We start from the raw sequence: 13,931 nt of genomic DNA, 5'->3' as shown, positions 1-13,931 counted from the left end.
ACTTTCCTAGGCAAAAGAGCATGAAGATGAAAAATGTGTAAATATTTCTCAATATTTCTAGTGGAAGAAACACGACACTGTGCTATTGGCTTAGTTTTCATGAGGATATATAATAATAATGTAAAACATGTTCTCTCTCTCTCAAAGAAATAGAAGCATCGCTGTTAAGATTCAGAATTCTAAAGTAGTAGACTGTTGACCTACTGCTCCAATATAATTTCTGGCATCAAAAAAACAATTAGCCAGGCCCAGGGGCTCATGCCTGTAATCCCAGCACTTTGGGAGGATCACTTAAGCCCAGTAATTCAAGACAGGCCTGGGTAACATAGCGAGACCCTATCTCTACAAAAAGTTAGAAAACATAGCCAGGTATGGTGGTGTGCACCTGAAGTCCCAGCTAGTTGGGAGGCCGGGGTGGGAGGATCACTTGAGCCCAGGAGTTCCAGGGTGCAGTGAGAGATGATCCCATCACTGTGCTCCAGCCTGGGCCACAGGGAGAGACCCCGTTGCAAAAAAAAAACAAAAAAACAAAACAAACAAGAAAAACCCAAAATAACAAACAAATAAAATTTTTTAAAACCTCAACCTTTCCATCCCAATTCATAGTTATATGTTGATGTTTATGAGGAATCTTTCAAATGTGTTTTATGATATAGTACATTTAGTTCTTACTTGATGGATTTAGAATGGGTACATATGCTTGGGAGAATAACACCACAAATATCTGATATTCTTGCAGGTTTTCCCTTGTAGTCATTCTTCAACAAAAGTAGAAATGACTCAATAGGAAAACTATTTCCAAATATTATATTTTATCTCCATTAATCTGGTAAGTTAAGGGTTAAGTGCTCCTTACCCTCTTCTCCCCGCCATAATGCTCCCACAGTGTCTTCCCTTAGGCAATAGATGGTACAGTTGCCAAAGAGGAATGCTCAAATTTAGTCATTCATCTTTGTTAGTTTATAAAAAGCAAATGTACATCTGGCATGTAGTCTGCAGGTCATAAAACTGCATGAGATTGACACCTTCTGAACCAATCAGTTGGAAATGCATTTTTACAAGCCTCTCTGCTAACATCAATCAGAGAAAGATCTCATTTTCAACAGCCAAGGTGCAGGGACACACTGTTTGTTATTTTTCTGCAGAGTTTATCAGTAACTTGCCCAAGCAAGTGACGGATGGTTATGAATCTGGCTTCCTATAACTTGAGAAAACATTTTTCATTTTTTGGTCTGTATTTATATGGCAGCTAAGGCTATCTAGTATAACTAAGTTGATTACCCACTTGCCCAAATGTATAGTGTGGTAAAATTGTCTTTGTGGAATAGCTTCTCAGAAATCATTGAGATTCCATTTTAGTTTCAGGAATACTAGGTTGGCTTAAATTTATATTGGTATAGAAGCCATATCTAATAGCATTAATCATAAAAATCTACATAAATCAGAAATGCTCAAAACCCGCTGAATAATAACTGCAGTGATCAGTTAAGAGCCTGTCTTTCTTCCATTTAGGCTTTGCAATCTACGTGGTACTCTGAAGTAAAGTAGATCATCACACTGTTTATGCTTCCCTCCACTCAGTCCGTAATATTATTGCTCTTGTTAGCTTTTCTGTCCATTATTTTTAAACATGCTCTTGTCTTTCTTTGGGCATTTTCACTGGTCTTTTACAGTGGCTGGCAAAGTTATTTTGTAGAGCCAAAGAGTAAATACGTTCCGCTTTGTGGGTCATATAGTCTCTATGGCGACTGTTGAACTCTGCCTTCAATATGTCAATGAATGGGCATGAATGTGTTCCAATAAAACTATTAAGAAAATCAGGCTTTGGCTTAGAGGTCACTGTTTGCCAATCCCTGGTCCTGCTTCAAGGTCTCTATCCTGTCCTATTTCCTAGTATTCTTTCCATCACTCTTGATTTTTTTTTTTTCTGGCAAATTTAAACAATACACATTTTGTTGGATTATTAAAACTCTTGACTACAGGTCTTTTCCTAGGTTACCTTCTATGCTGGCTTTACGCTGCTTGTCAATACTCTCATTGTCTTCTTTCAAGGAGCTATGGATATTTTTATTTGTTTTTCAAAACCTTGGTTTACAGACTAGATAAAAAGTCATGAATTTTCTTTTTTACTCAAAAGATAATTGATACCCACTGTCCTTCCCCACAGTATTTGGTACTTCCCCCCCATCCCTCAACCTCCAAGTTTCAAGTCCGAATTAGAAATTCCCATGTAATATTTTATTTGTGGAATTCAGAATTTTAAAAGTATACAGGTGTAACTTTTGTTATTCTTTTCAGTCACACTCTGTAATATGCATGAAACTCATTTATTCATTTCTGGATTGGGATCATGCTAGGTTTTCCACACATTCTTGGTTGTCTACATCAGTGCTCTCCTGGTGGCTTCGGACCTCATGTTCACATCATTTCAGTGCTAATGACTCCAGGCTGGTCATTCTCCTGAACTACAAAGCCACCAAACTGCCTTCAAGATATCTAGCTTGGATATTGCACAGGCATCTAAAACTTAACATGTGTAATATGATTTAACATGTCTGTATATGATCTTCTTCTCCAAATACGCTGCTTCTCAACTTCCTATTTCAATGAATGGTTCCACCACCCACCCCGCTCAGCTTCTCAAAGTAGAAATCTGAACGCTATCCTGGACTCCTCGTCTCTTCCTTTTTCTGGCACCTAATCAATCACCAGTTGCTTTTCTTCATCTCAAATCTCTCTTGAATTAGTCTATTTATTTCTTCCTCTTTCCCTGAAACTACCCATCAGGCCATCATGGTCCTCTCTTGACAAATTCTTACCAACAGTGTGTTTTCCCAGGTTCCAGTCTTGCCCCAACTATCCATTCTCTACCTGTTAGCCAGAGAAACCAGATCTGATTATTTCACTTCTCTGGCTAAAATGCTTCCTTTACTTGATCTCCACTGCCTTCTGAGTAAAGTCACAACTCCTTAACATGGCTTATAAGACCTTTCACCATAATCGTTTCCTCTGCCCGGAGATCTCTAACCTTCTCGCTTACTTCTCCACATAGTCCTCGATTCCTTCAGCAATCATCTCAGACAACTGTCTCCTTAAACTCGAGGGCTCATCTAGTTCACTATCCATCCCTACTCTCGTATCCCCAGAGCCTTGCACACTTGCTGGCGCCAAGTAGGCATTTAATACATTTGCTAAATGAAGGAAAAAATGAATTAAGTTCCTAAAGATTGTGAATTCTAAACAGTTGAAAAGGCTTAGAAGCACAAGAGATGCCCTGCTTTTATTCCATCATGCTTTCCCTACCCTCAGACACTATGCTAATCCTTGAATTCCTATTTCTTTTTTACTCCAATAGGTACTTAAAAATGTTCTTGATTAATTGAATATTAAGCAATCCACAGAATTATAAAAAGTATTAGAAGAAATTATATGAAATCCTATAACACTATGTCTAATCTCAGAAAGGCTCTACTTAGAAGACACGTAACCCAGAAGTCACAACTAAAGAGATAAACCTCAGACAAATTTATGTCGTATCAACTGAAAGCTTCTGCATGCACCATAAATTACAAAGTTAAAAGATAAGTGAAAACCTGGGATAAAATATTTGTAACACACCTAACAAAGAATAAGTGGAATATATAATGAAGTCCTAAGAGTTAAAAAAGAAAATATCAAGCAGTTCAATAGAAAAAAACAAGGGAAATAAATAAGCAATTAGCAAAAAAATAAATATAAAGATCATCAATCTAACTAATAATTATGAAAATGCAATTAATTTAAAAATGGGGTCATTTTCATTCATCAGACAAAATTGATATTTTTCATTTGGTTGAACATTTTTGTTTACTTACAATAATTACAGATAGACTACGAACACCTTCAGATTGATAAAGTGTTGCAAAGCAATTGAGTAGTAGCTATCAAAATTAAAAATTAAAATACCTTTTGAACCAGCAAGTTCACCTCTAAAAATCCATCCTAAAGAAATATTTGTACATTCACACACAGATTTTATGCAGATACACACTCACACACACACAAATTCGCTACAGATTTGTCTCTATACTAAGAGCAAAAAAATCAGAAACAATTAAATTATCATCAGTGTAGCAGTGGTGAAATTAATTAGTACACCATGTTTCTGTTGTAAAGAATGAGATGGGCCTTTGTGTATGGGCATGAAAAAAATCTCTAAGATATCGTCCTTGGAAGAATCAAATTTAGAACAGTATTTATTTAAGTTTAATAACATAAATGTGCATATGAATTCACTGAGATGCTCACCAAGTTACTGATGATGGCTCACTCTTCTGACAATGAGAATGTAGTATCTGTGTACCATGACTACTAATAATACCCCTTGCCTTAATGCAGGGGTTCTTAATCTGGAAAGATGTGTAGCCCGGAGGCCCATTTCTAAAGAGATGCCACGCAGTGCCCATGTCTACATTCTTAAGCTTCAGGTGGCAGCTGATGGGCGCGGGTGTAAAAGAGAGGGGAGACTTTTAGACCGGATGCAGTGGCTCATGCCTGTAATCCCAGCTCTTTGGCAGGCCGAGGTGGGTGGATCACCTGAGGTCAGGAGTTCGAGGCCAGCTTGGCCAATGTGGTGAAATTTTGTCTCTACTAAAAATACAAAAATTAGACGGGCCTGGTGGCAAGCACCTATAATTCCAGCTACTCGAGAGGCTGAGGCAGGAGAATTGCTTGAACCCAGGAGGCACAGGTTGCAGTGAGCTGAGACTACACTATTGCATTCCAGCCTGGGCAACAAGAGCAAGACTCCGTCTCAAAAAAAAAGAAGGGAGACTTTTAGTACCAACCCGTGTGGCTCTGATTTTCCTCTTCTTCTAAAACCCATTAAGATGCAGTGGTTAGGCCGGGCGCGGTGGCTCACGCTTGTAACCCTAGCACTTTGGGAGGCCGAGGCGGGCGGATCACGAGGTCAGGAGATCGAGACCACGTTGAAACCCCGTCTCTACTAAAAATACAAAAAATTAGCCAGGCGTGGTGGCGGGCGCCTGTAGTCCCAGCTACTCGGAGAGGCTGAGGCAGGAGAATGGCGTGAACCCGGGAGGCGGAGCTTGCAGTGAGCCAAGATTGCGCCACTGCACTCCAGCCTGGGCGACAGAGCGAGACTCCGTCTCAAAGAAAAAAAAAAAAAAAAAAAAGATGCAGTGGTTAAACCTTATGTTCCTTGAGTCCTAGCAGGAAGCTACTGAAGTCCTTTGCTTTATAGGGCACAAGCTGGATTTTTTTCCCCCAGAATGGGATTTACTATCCTCTAAAAATTCTGTGGATAGCCAAAGGGTTCAGAGTAACCTGAATCTCCTTTTCACTTTAGGTAGGATCCAGTAGTCTTTCAAACTAATAGTAATTTCCCCCCAAACCATCATCTACCTGAATAATACAGTGTAATGCTCTGAGACTCTAAGCACCACTCTATGTCTGATAATATCTAGATTCATTTTGGGAAATACTTGTGATGTCTTGTAATTTTTTCTTTTTTTTTAAACTCCCTCTCCCCCGCTTCCTTTCCAGTGCTGTTTCCTGCCATTTCATTATTTCTTTTTTTAAATCTGTTTTTAGAGAACATAATAGTCCCACCTTCCTGCTAGATTTTTAAAAATTCTATTTTCAAACATTTCCTTATTTTCATTTAGTAATCTACAAATATAGATCTCTCCATTCATTATACTCATTCTCATGTTTATATTAATATTTCATCCATTTGTTTTCAATCCTTCACTCCCCTTTTCTAGTGATAGCACATTCCTACTTTTTCTTGCAGTTTGTTTGTGTGTGTGTGTGTGTGTGTGTGTGTGTGTGTGTGTGTGTGTGTGAGACAGGGTCTCACTCTTTTACCCAGCCTGGAGTGCAGTGGCGCGATCATGGCTCACTGCAGCCTTAACCTCCCCAGGCTCAGGTGATCCTCCCACCTCAGCCTCCTGAGTAGCTGGGACTAAAGGCGTGTGCCACCACGCCTGGCTGATTTTTATATTTTTTGTAGAGATGGGGTCTTGCTATGTTGGCCAGGCTGATATCAAACTCCTGGGCTCAAGTAATCCACCCTCCTCAGCCTCCCTAAGTGGTAGGAGTACAGGTATGAGCCACTGCACCCAGCTTTCTTGCAGTTCGAATTGTATTTTTGCTTCTTTTGCTTATTTATCTAATTATTTATTTGTTATTTCTATCTTTCTTATTTCTGAATAACCTCAGTTGACTTGTGCTTTCTTCTCAACTGTAATCAGCCCCTACAGACTTGAAAAAATGGCCTGTTTTAGGTACATCTTCCTGATATACCCCCAACAAAGTAATAATTCTAAAGGATAAAAGATAACTCTAGGCCAGGCGCAGTGGCTCATGCCTGTAATCCCAGCACTTTGAGGGGCCAAGGGGGGCGGATCACAAGGTCAGGAGTTTGAGACCATCCTGGCCAACATGGTGAAACCCCGTCTGTACTAAAAATACAAAAATTAGCCAGGTGTGGTGGTGGGCGCCTGTAGTCCCAGCTACTCGGGAGGCTGAGGCAGGAGAATCACTTGAATCCGGGAGGCGGAGGTTGCAGTGAGCTGAGACCATGCCATTGCACTGCAGCCTGGGAGACAGAGCGAGACTCCGTCTGGTAAGATGTATTATTCTCGCCAGGAGTTATGCTTTGGTATTCCACCATTCTTGCACAAAGTTTAGTATGTATCTTTTAAAGTCATTCTTCTGCCCTCAACCAGCCAGTCTCCAGGACAGGGCTTGAGTCTCACGCCTCAGGTACCCACAGGGGAGCTGGCCACTGGAGGACCAGGCAGGGACGCAAGGTGTCAAAGGAAACTGACTAGATCCCCCTCTGGAGAAGATGGGAGCTTGCTAACGACTGCCAGGGACAATGCACTGTGGAGAAATCATCTTGTTAAAAAGTATCTTAAGTTTCCATAGAGATAGAATTATCTCTGGCAAGCTATTGCGTTTTGGTGCTTGCATAGTGAGACCATCATTTGGAGAGCTATTTAAAGTCAAGCAACCCCTTGCTGAATGAGAGTCTTCACAGCAGGCTAAATAAAAGCAATGATGCTTTTAAAAGTATATGGGGAGAATTAGATAGCTGCCTTGCTAATCTTGGGCACAAAAAAGCACATCAGGTTCAGCACTGGTATTCTTGTCAAGTCAAAAGGCTATACTTTGGCAAGGAAGGAGGAGACAGAGAGAAGAAGATTCCTTCTCAAAGTGACAGTCCATGAGCATATGAACTAGTTACTGCAGTACATGGTCTGACTGTACTAAAGCTGAATGCTATGGAGAGCTATTCTTATTCCTATAGTAGACTGTTTTTCTGCCTGCCCAGCATCCAAGCCCCTTTCTTCTGGTGACAGTACTTCAGTTTTCCTTTGGACAGGTGATCTAATTTAGACCAATGAGAGTGAGGCTCAGGCCCAGGCCCAGGCCACATATAACCATGAAGAAAGGTGTGTCTTCTTTGTGGTGGAGTTATTAGGAAGTGAAATGTAAACTCAGAGCTGGTGGTGGCCTTTTTGGGGAAGAGATGGCCTGAGAATGATTCTAAGGTAGAAGAAAGCAGAGTTAACAGATGAATATACCTAAGTTTCTGGTGTCATCATTTGAACACCTGGGTGCAACTGTATCTGAATTTTTCAGTTATATAAGCTAATAATTTTTTTTACATGTAATAATGTTTGAGTTGAACTTCTCCCATGTGCGACCAGGGTCTTTCCTGCTAAGAATGGTCGAGTAGAACCTTGAAAAAAGAACAGGTTTTCCTGTTGAGGGGGAGTGGAAGTCTGTGGTAGGGTTCACTGTGAGACAGGGCAGACTTTAATGCAAATGGCTGGTGAAAAGAGGTACTCGAGGAACTGAAGACTGTGGTGAACAGTCACTGTCTTAACCCCCACTCCAGATCACATGCAGCTCCTATCTCTTCACCTTCCTATTCTCTGGTCTCAGCAACTTCATGATCAGAGTGTTTTGGGATATGAGCAACAAATGCTCAATTTAGAGGACTGTTGTCTTTATAAGTAAAGTTGGAGATGAAGAAGAAAGATTTATTAGCCATGTGTAGGTACTGGTGATCGTTTGCTCTAAAAGCTTTCTCGACTAGGACAGGACAAGTTGTTCCCAAAGTGTCTACATGCCCCATCTGGGGGTGTTATCCACGATTATCTGGTCCAGTGAGCATTGTTTCTGATTTCCACTGTGTGATTTAAAAATCTAGTCATCCACTGCTTGCCTTTGTCAAAAGGATCTGCTCCAAAAACCTCTGCTTAGTACCTGGAGCTGGATTTGAGAAGCAGATGAGGGGGATAACTTACTGATTTCATAGAGAGTGGAGATCTTTGTCAGGGCCCTTATTACGGGTAACAGATTGCCCTTAGCTCTGAAAAGCTACAGTTACCCAGCGTACATGACAGCTGTTTGTTTGAAAAGAAACAAGGGCCTATTGGAAAGCAGCACAGGTGTTAAAAGGGTGGCTGAAGATAAGTTGCCCCCATCTACGTTCTTCCTATTCTTCATAAGGAATTCCCTTCTAAAGCAGCTTTTTAGAGATCAAGGGGGACAGACATACATAAAGGCAAGGAGGAACACCTATTTAGTGAGATTCAGATGTTTAAAATCTTTAGCATTCAACAGTGGTGATGGGGCAAACTTGACTGGGTGAAGTAAAATAAATTTTGCAGGGGAAGGAAGATGCTTGGCTTAAGAAGATATTTCAAGATCTCCCTATATGATGGATGTCTCTTCTAAAATTTTTTGATACTTCTTCTTTAGTTCCGGGAATGGTACGCAACTTCCTTTGCTCTTCTTTTACAAACACCGTGTTCTACAAAATTGCTCAAACGATAGTAGCTATTTATTGGAAGCGTTCAGTTTCTGACTAGGGCCACATTGGGCTCTTCACCCTCTCCTCCTCCTGAGTTCCTTAATGTGCGACATCAACTTACTTAGCTACTCTCTGGATAAGTCACCATTTTGATACTAAACTTAGACAATGGATCTGTAACACTACAGTCAGTCACCATATATCCTAGAATCTCAGTCTAATAAAATCCAGTCTAGTCCTAAATAAGGACTGGATTTATAGTTCTTAAACATCCTGTTAGACTGTCTTCATATAATTGACATCCTTCATTGCCATCTTTCGTGTTTTGATTTGGGGTTTGGTGTGAAAAATACCGTCTTTATACATGTAGCTTAAGCTTAAGTTCAAAGAACCCGCTGGCTTAGGTTATAAAGCATCCAGGTTACAATCTCAGGGCATAAGAAGGCTGGCACTGAGATTCCTTCTCAGAAGATCAGCAAAATTAGGTTAGGGGCAGGAATACAAATTATGTGAGATAAGCAGAGAATCCACAGGAGTCTTCTGTCAGCTCAGATTTCCCCTCCGAGAGGGGAGCCTAGAGATAGCATAGTTTCATGCTAATCAGAATAAACAAAGGGGAATGAGGCCAATTCACAGTTGATAAATTTTGAGGAAAAGGAAAAACCTCTTTAGCTGATAATAATACTAAAGAGTTGATTAGCCCCTAAATTACTCGGCAGTGTCTCTGCAGACTTGGTCCTGCAGCCCGCTTCCCTCTGAGAGACTCTGTAAACTCCTCAATGCAATCTTCTCTTAGAAGCAAAATCTGAACTATATGATCAAGGAGAAAGAGAAGCTCTCCTTCCTCCCTAGGCAATAGCAACATTGGAGTAGAGGGTTCTTTGGGGGCAAGTAACTAAGAGAGGTGCCATCTGTACTGTGGTTTTGAGAGGATTAATGCTACCATGTCTATAAAGCATACAGTTAAGAGGAGTCAGGGGCAACAAGGTATTATTAAGCAGGAAAAGCTGTGAAGGCTAGGGGCCGCCTAAATCTATCAGGAGCAGAAAGGAAAGGCTTTAGCTCAGAATCTGTGGCTCAAGTTTCTTGATCGTCCAAGTTAAGAGAAAACAGTGAACAGTCTGCTAGAAACTAAAGGATAGAATTGCACCACCTTGTCAGAAGGATAAGGCACAAATAACATTTGCTTTGAGAATGACTGTCGGCCCAGGCTTGTGTGTGTGTGTGTGTGTGTGTGTGTGTGTGTGTGTGTGTGTGTGTGTGTGTGTGTTCTGGGTTGGAAGGGAGGTTGAGGGGTTGGTTCTGGTCACTCTATTTCCTACAGAATAGTAGTTTAGGCCCTCTATAGGTATAGAAAGGCAAAGGCTATTCAATCTTCTCTGACAACTTTCTATGAAGTTCACTTAGTCAAGATGAGCACTTTTGAAAGCAAAAGAAGGGAAACTGGATAATAATAGCTGCTACTTAGAGCAGGCTCTGTGTCCGGCAATATGCTACATACTTCACATGCATTTTCTCACTTAATCCTTTCAAAATTCTTTTATTCCTATTTTATAGATGTGGCAATTGATTTTGTCTGAGGTCACATGATTACTACTGGTTCAGTGAAGATCTGTGTGCTCCAAAACCTACACTCTAGCTGATGCTTTATCATCCATGTGTACAGTCTCAAAAAGAGCAGGGAGAATGGTTGGGGCTGGTGGAGTGGTAGGGAAACACAACTTAACACACAGGGCAAGTGTTCACAGAGGCCCAGATAGGAACTATAGCCCTCCTAAAAATGCAGTGCTAAAGCTATGTCAAAACTGAACAGCTGGCTGGGCGCGGTGGCTCACGCCTGTAATCCCAGCACTTTGGAGGCTGAGGTGGGCATTATCACCTGAGGTCGGGAGTTCGGGACCAGCCTGACCAACATGGAGAAACCCCCGTCTCTACTAAAAATACAAAATTAGACAGGTGTGGTGGCGCATGCCTGTAATCCCAGCTACTCGGGAGGCTGAGGCAGGAGAATCACTTGAACCCGGGAGGTGGAGGTTGCGGTGAGCTGAGATCGTGCCATTACACTCCAGCCTGGGCAACAAGAGCGAAACTCCATCTCAAAAAACAAAACAAAATGAAACAGCTATCAGGGCCAACTATTCCATCACTGGAGAGGTAATCACCAACTCTCACTCTATTCCCTGAAATTAAAATACAATACATGGAGGCTGAGCTCAATGGGAAAAATAATTATTCTTAACCAAGGGCTTCAACTGGGTGGAATCTCACCATCTTTTTAACCTAGTATCAAGTTAAGGATAAAACGTCACTAGAGTACAGCTTCCAGGGAACTGTTCTCTGTTACCGTTTTGTTTTTCTCCATCCATGACTTTCAACAGAAGAGGCTGGAAAATTCTTTGCATCTTTGGGAATGTTAGTTATTAAAATACTGCTTTGGAGCTCCCAATTCACAGAGCCCTAAATACTGTGGTTGAGGAGAAGAGTCACCTGGGGACCACGAAAAGGAACGGAGAACAATGGACATTATGCAGTAGCTTGGTTACCTTGCCTTTTCCCTGAACGATAATAATCTTGCATTTGTTTCAGGAAAAATGGAGAGCAAAATCATTCTATCAGCACTCATACATTTGTCAATCAATCTAATCTATGGGGATCAGGTTTTTTTTTTTTTTTTGGCAACAGATATCTATGTACTCACTGTCACTTACGAACCTGTGCTCTGGCACAGACTTGTGTTCATGCTCAGCATTTCTTACCTCCTTCATTGTCCTTGCTATCTGTGCACAAAGTCTCCATGGCTACATCACAGCCCGCTCCTCTCCATCCAGGCTGGCACACACAATGCCAGCCATTTTGGTCCAGGGTACATCTTCCATTGCTGTTGCACAGACCAGGACAACCCTCTGTCAAGACAAAGAAGGAAAACACCAGTGATTTGAGTATTGAGTTTTTGCACCTAAAATAAACAGATAAGGGACACTTAGTGGGGACAGGCCTTTATAAACAGCACAAATACTGTAATTGCACATGGATAGAAACAGCAACGTTATCTATGGAATCTAATTCTTATCCAAGTGGCATCTTTGATTGGCCTGACCCTTGAGACACCACTTACCTGTGCAGGACAGAAATATATGCAACGATCCACTAAATAGCTGCAGGCCAGACAAAATTAACTTAAATTTTTTCCCTTTAGCCAAGCAACAAGGTATATTGTATGGTGTGGAAAAGCAGCATCTCAACAAAATAATTTCAGCATCCCTAGTCTAGATTGGTAATCTGTTTTAAACATTACTGGTCATTTATCAGGACATGCCTTCTTAAAGCACCTTGTTGCTTAAAAAAATTCCCTCAAACTCCAAAAGCATGAAAGTGGGTATGAGGATATGAATGATGTCAAAAAGAGAACATTAATTTTATCTGGCCTCGGAGTTGCCGTACATTCATGTGAAATTACAGTGCATTAAATAATTGCACAAAGTATAGGCCAGTATTAATGACTATACTTTATGCCAAGAGTACATTCCTTGTCACAGAATAAGCAAAGCCCAGGAAATAGTGAAGCAGCTTAGCATCTATTCTAACAAACATTAGGATTCAGGCTGCATACGGATGGGACAGGACCGACAGGATTTCCAACTAAATGTAATAGCTGTGCATATTGGATTACTTAGGACGGACAAAATGAAATACCATAAGGACCACAATAAAACATTGATAGACTGAACAAAAACACGGTAGTGACGTGCTTCAAGACAGATAGCGAAGAGTGATATTTTGTGACAATCTCCCTAAGGCTTTTATGCTGTTACCTTTATATCCTATCTTGTCTGCTTTTATGGGCAAGGAGGGAAAATTTGGGAAACAATTAAAATAATTTAATATATCCAAAATCTATAATTGTTTCAGTCTAACATGACATTTTAAAATAAACAATTTTTGCCACTTCCTACTGATGATATCTGGCATGCAGCCAACGTGATCTGTTTATGAGGATGACACTTGGGTAGATTCTGGTGTCCTTGTTTATGAGTGTGATATGACACTGACAGAAGCAAGGAGAGAAATGCTCTAAAATTCTAAGAATAACTGGCTATTCATCAGATTTCTGTGGACAGAGCTATTTATAATTTGGTATAAAACATATTAATAAAAATACTTGCTATAGCAACTGGGGTTTGTTTTACAGCTTCTTATCATTTGAATGCTTCTATTGTTCCAGTGACAAAATTTAAGGGAACAATCTGTTTTTAAAGATGTTTAAGTCTGTGTTAGAATAATTATTCATATATTGGTGTCCCCTCCTCCACTGTGGAACTTGAAAAGAAAATATCGCAAAGAGACATTCTGTCTCTTAAGATTAGAGTTAACAGAAAGAAGACTATTTCGACTGTCTCTTGTGGAAGAGAACAATGAAATTACACTTATGGATACCATCAGGTCAGGAAGAGATTAATTTTGCTGCTTCTTTTCGTTCAGACAATTACTGTCTGTATTTATGGGTTATTCAATAAATAAAAGGTGAATCTTCTTTATGGATGTGTTTTTTTGTTTTGTTTTTAATGAAAACGAAAGGTTGAATTGCCCCACTGACAAGGAGGTACGGCAGCTGACTGACTGCACGTAAGAGTTGGTATATGAAAGCCTGGATATTGCCATGAATATTTTCATATTCTAATGAAAAGCACAAACGAGGAATAGAAAGTAGGTAATCTGAGGAGAAAGGGAAGGGGAATTTTCTCTTCTGAAAAAACTTTTTCCATCAATTTCTATGATAACTGAAGACTTGAGAATCTGCTGTTTTCTGCTGAACAAGGTTATCAGTTCTTTTTTTTGTAGAATGTACAGTATTTATAGGTTTTAAAAATAACAAAACATAAATTATGATACCACATGTATTTTGAAACATTTAGGAAAAAAAACCAAAGAAGTTTCCATATGAAATAAACGAGATTTCTCTCAACATGTTAACCAGGATCTTCTTTAGATTGACAATTTCTTATTCTGTGATAAGAGTATTTGTGATTCTTTAGATTCTTTAGTTTAGAATTTAAAGCTCATTAAGCTGAATTGCCAACAATGAAGATCTTAAAAAAGAAAG

At 40.2% G+C, this 13,931-nt stretch overlaps 1 protein-coding gene across 1 annotated transcript in view; it reads right to left on the bottom strand.

The window, feature by feature from the left end:
- The window catches only part of TENM3 (teneurin transmembrane protein 3), a 1,583,118-nt gene that overhangs the window by 71,877 nt on the left and 1,497,310 nt on the right, over nucleotides 1-13,931 (bottom strand). The window contains exon 18 of the mRNA XM_030816348.1: nucleotides 11,587-11,733. Within this exon, the coding sequence (XP_030672208.1) occupies nucleotides 11,587-11,733 (147 nt within the window). The remainder of the gene's footprint in view (nucleotides 1-11,586; nucleotides 11,734-13,931) is intronic.

The sequence above is a fragment of the Nomascus leucogenys genome, chromosome 7b, assembly GCF_006542625.1.
Source record: "Nomascus leucogenys isolate Asia chromosome 7b, Asia_NLE_v1, whole genome shotgun sequence".
Classification (NCBI taxonomy): domain Eukaryota; kingdom Metazoa; phylum Chordata; class Mammalia; order Primates; family Hylobatidae; genus Nomascus; species Nomascus leucogenys.
This window is presented reverse-complemented; position numbering and strand designations above follow the sequence as displayed.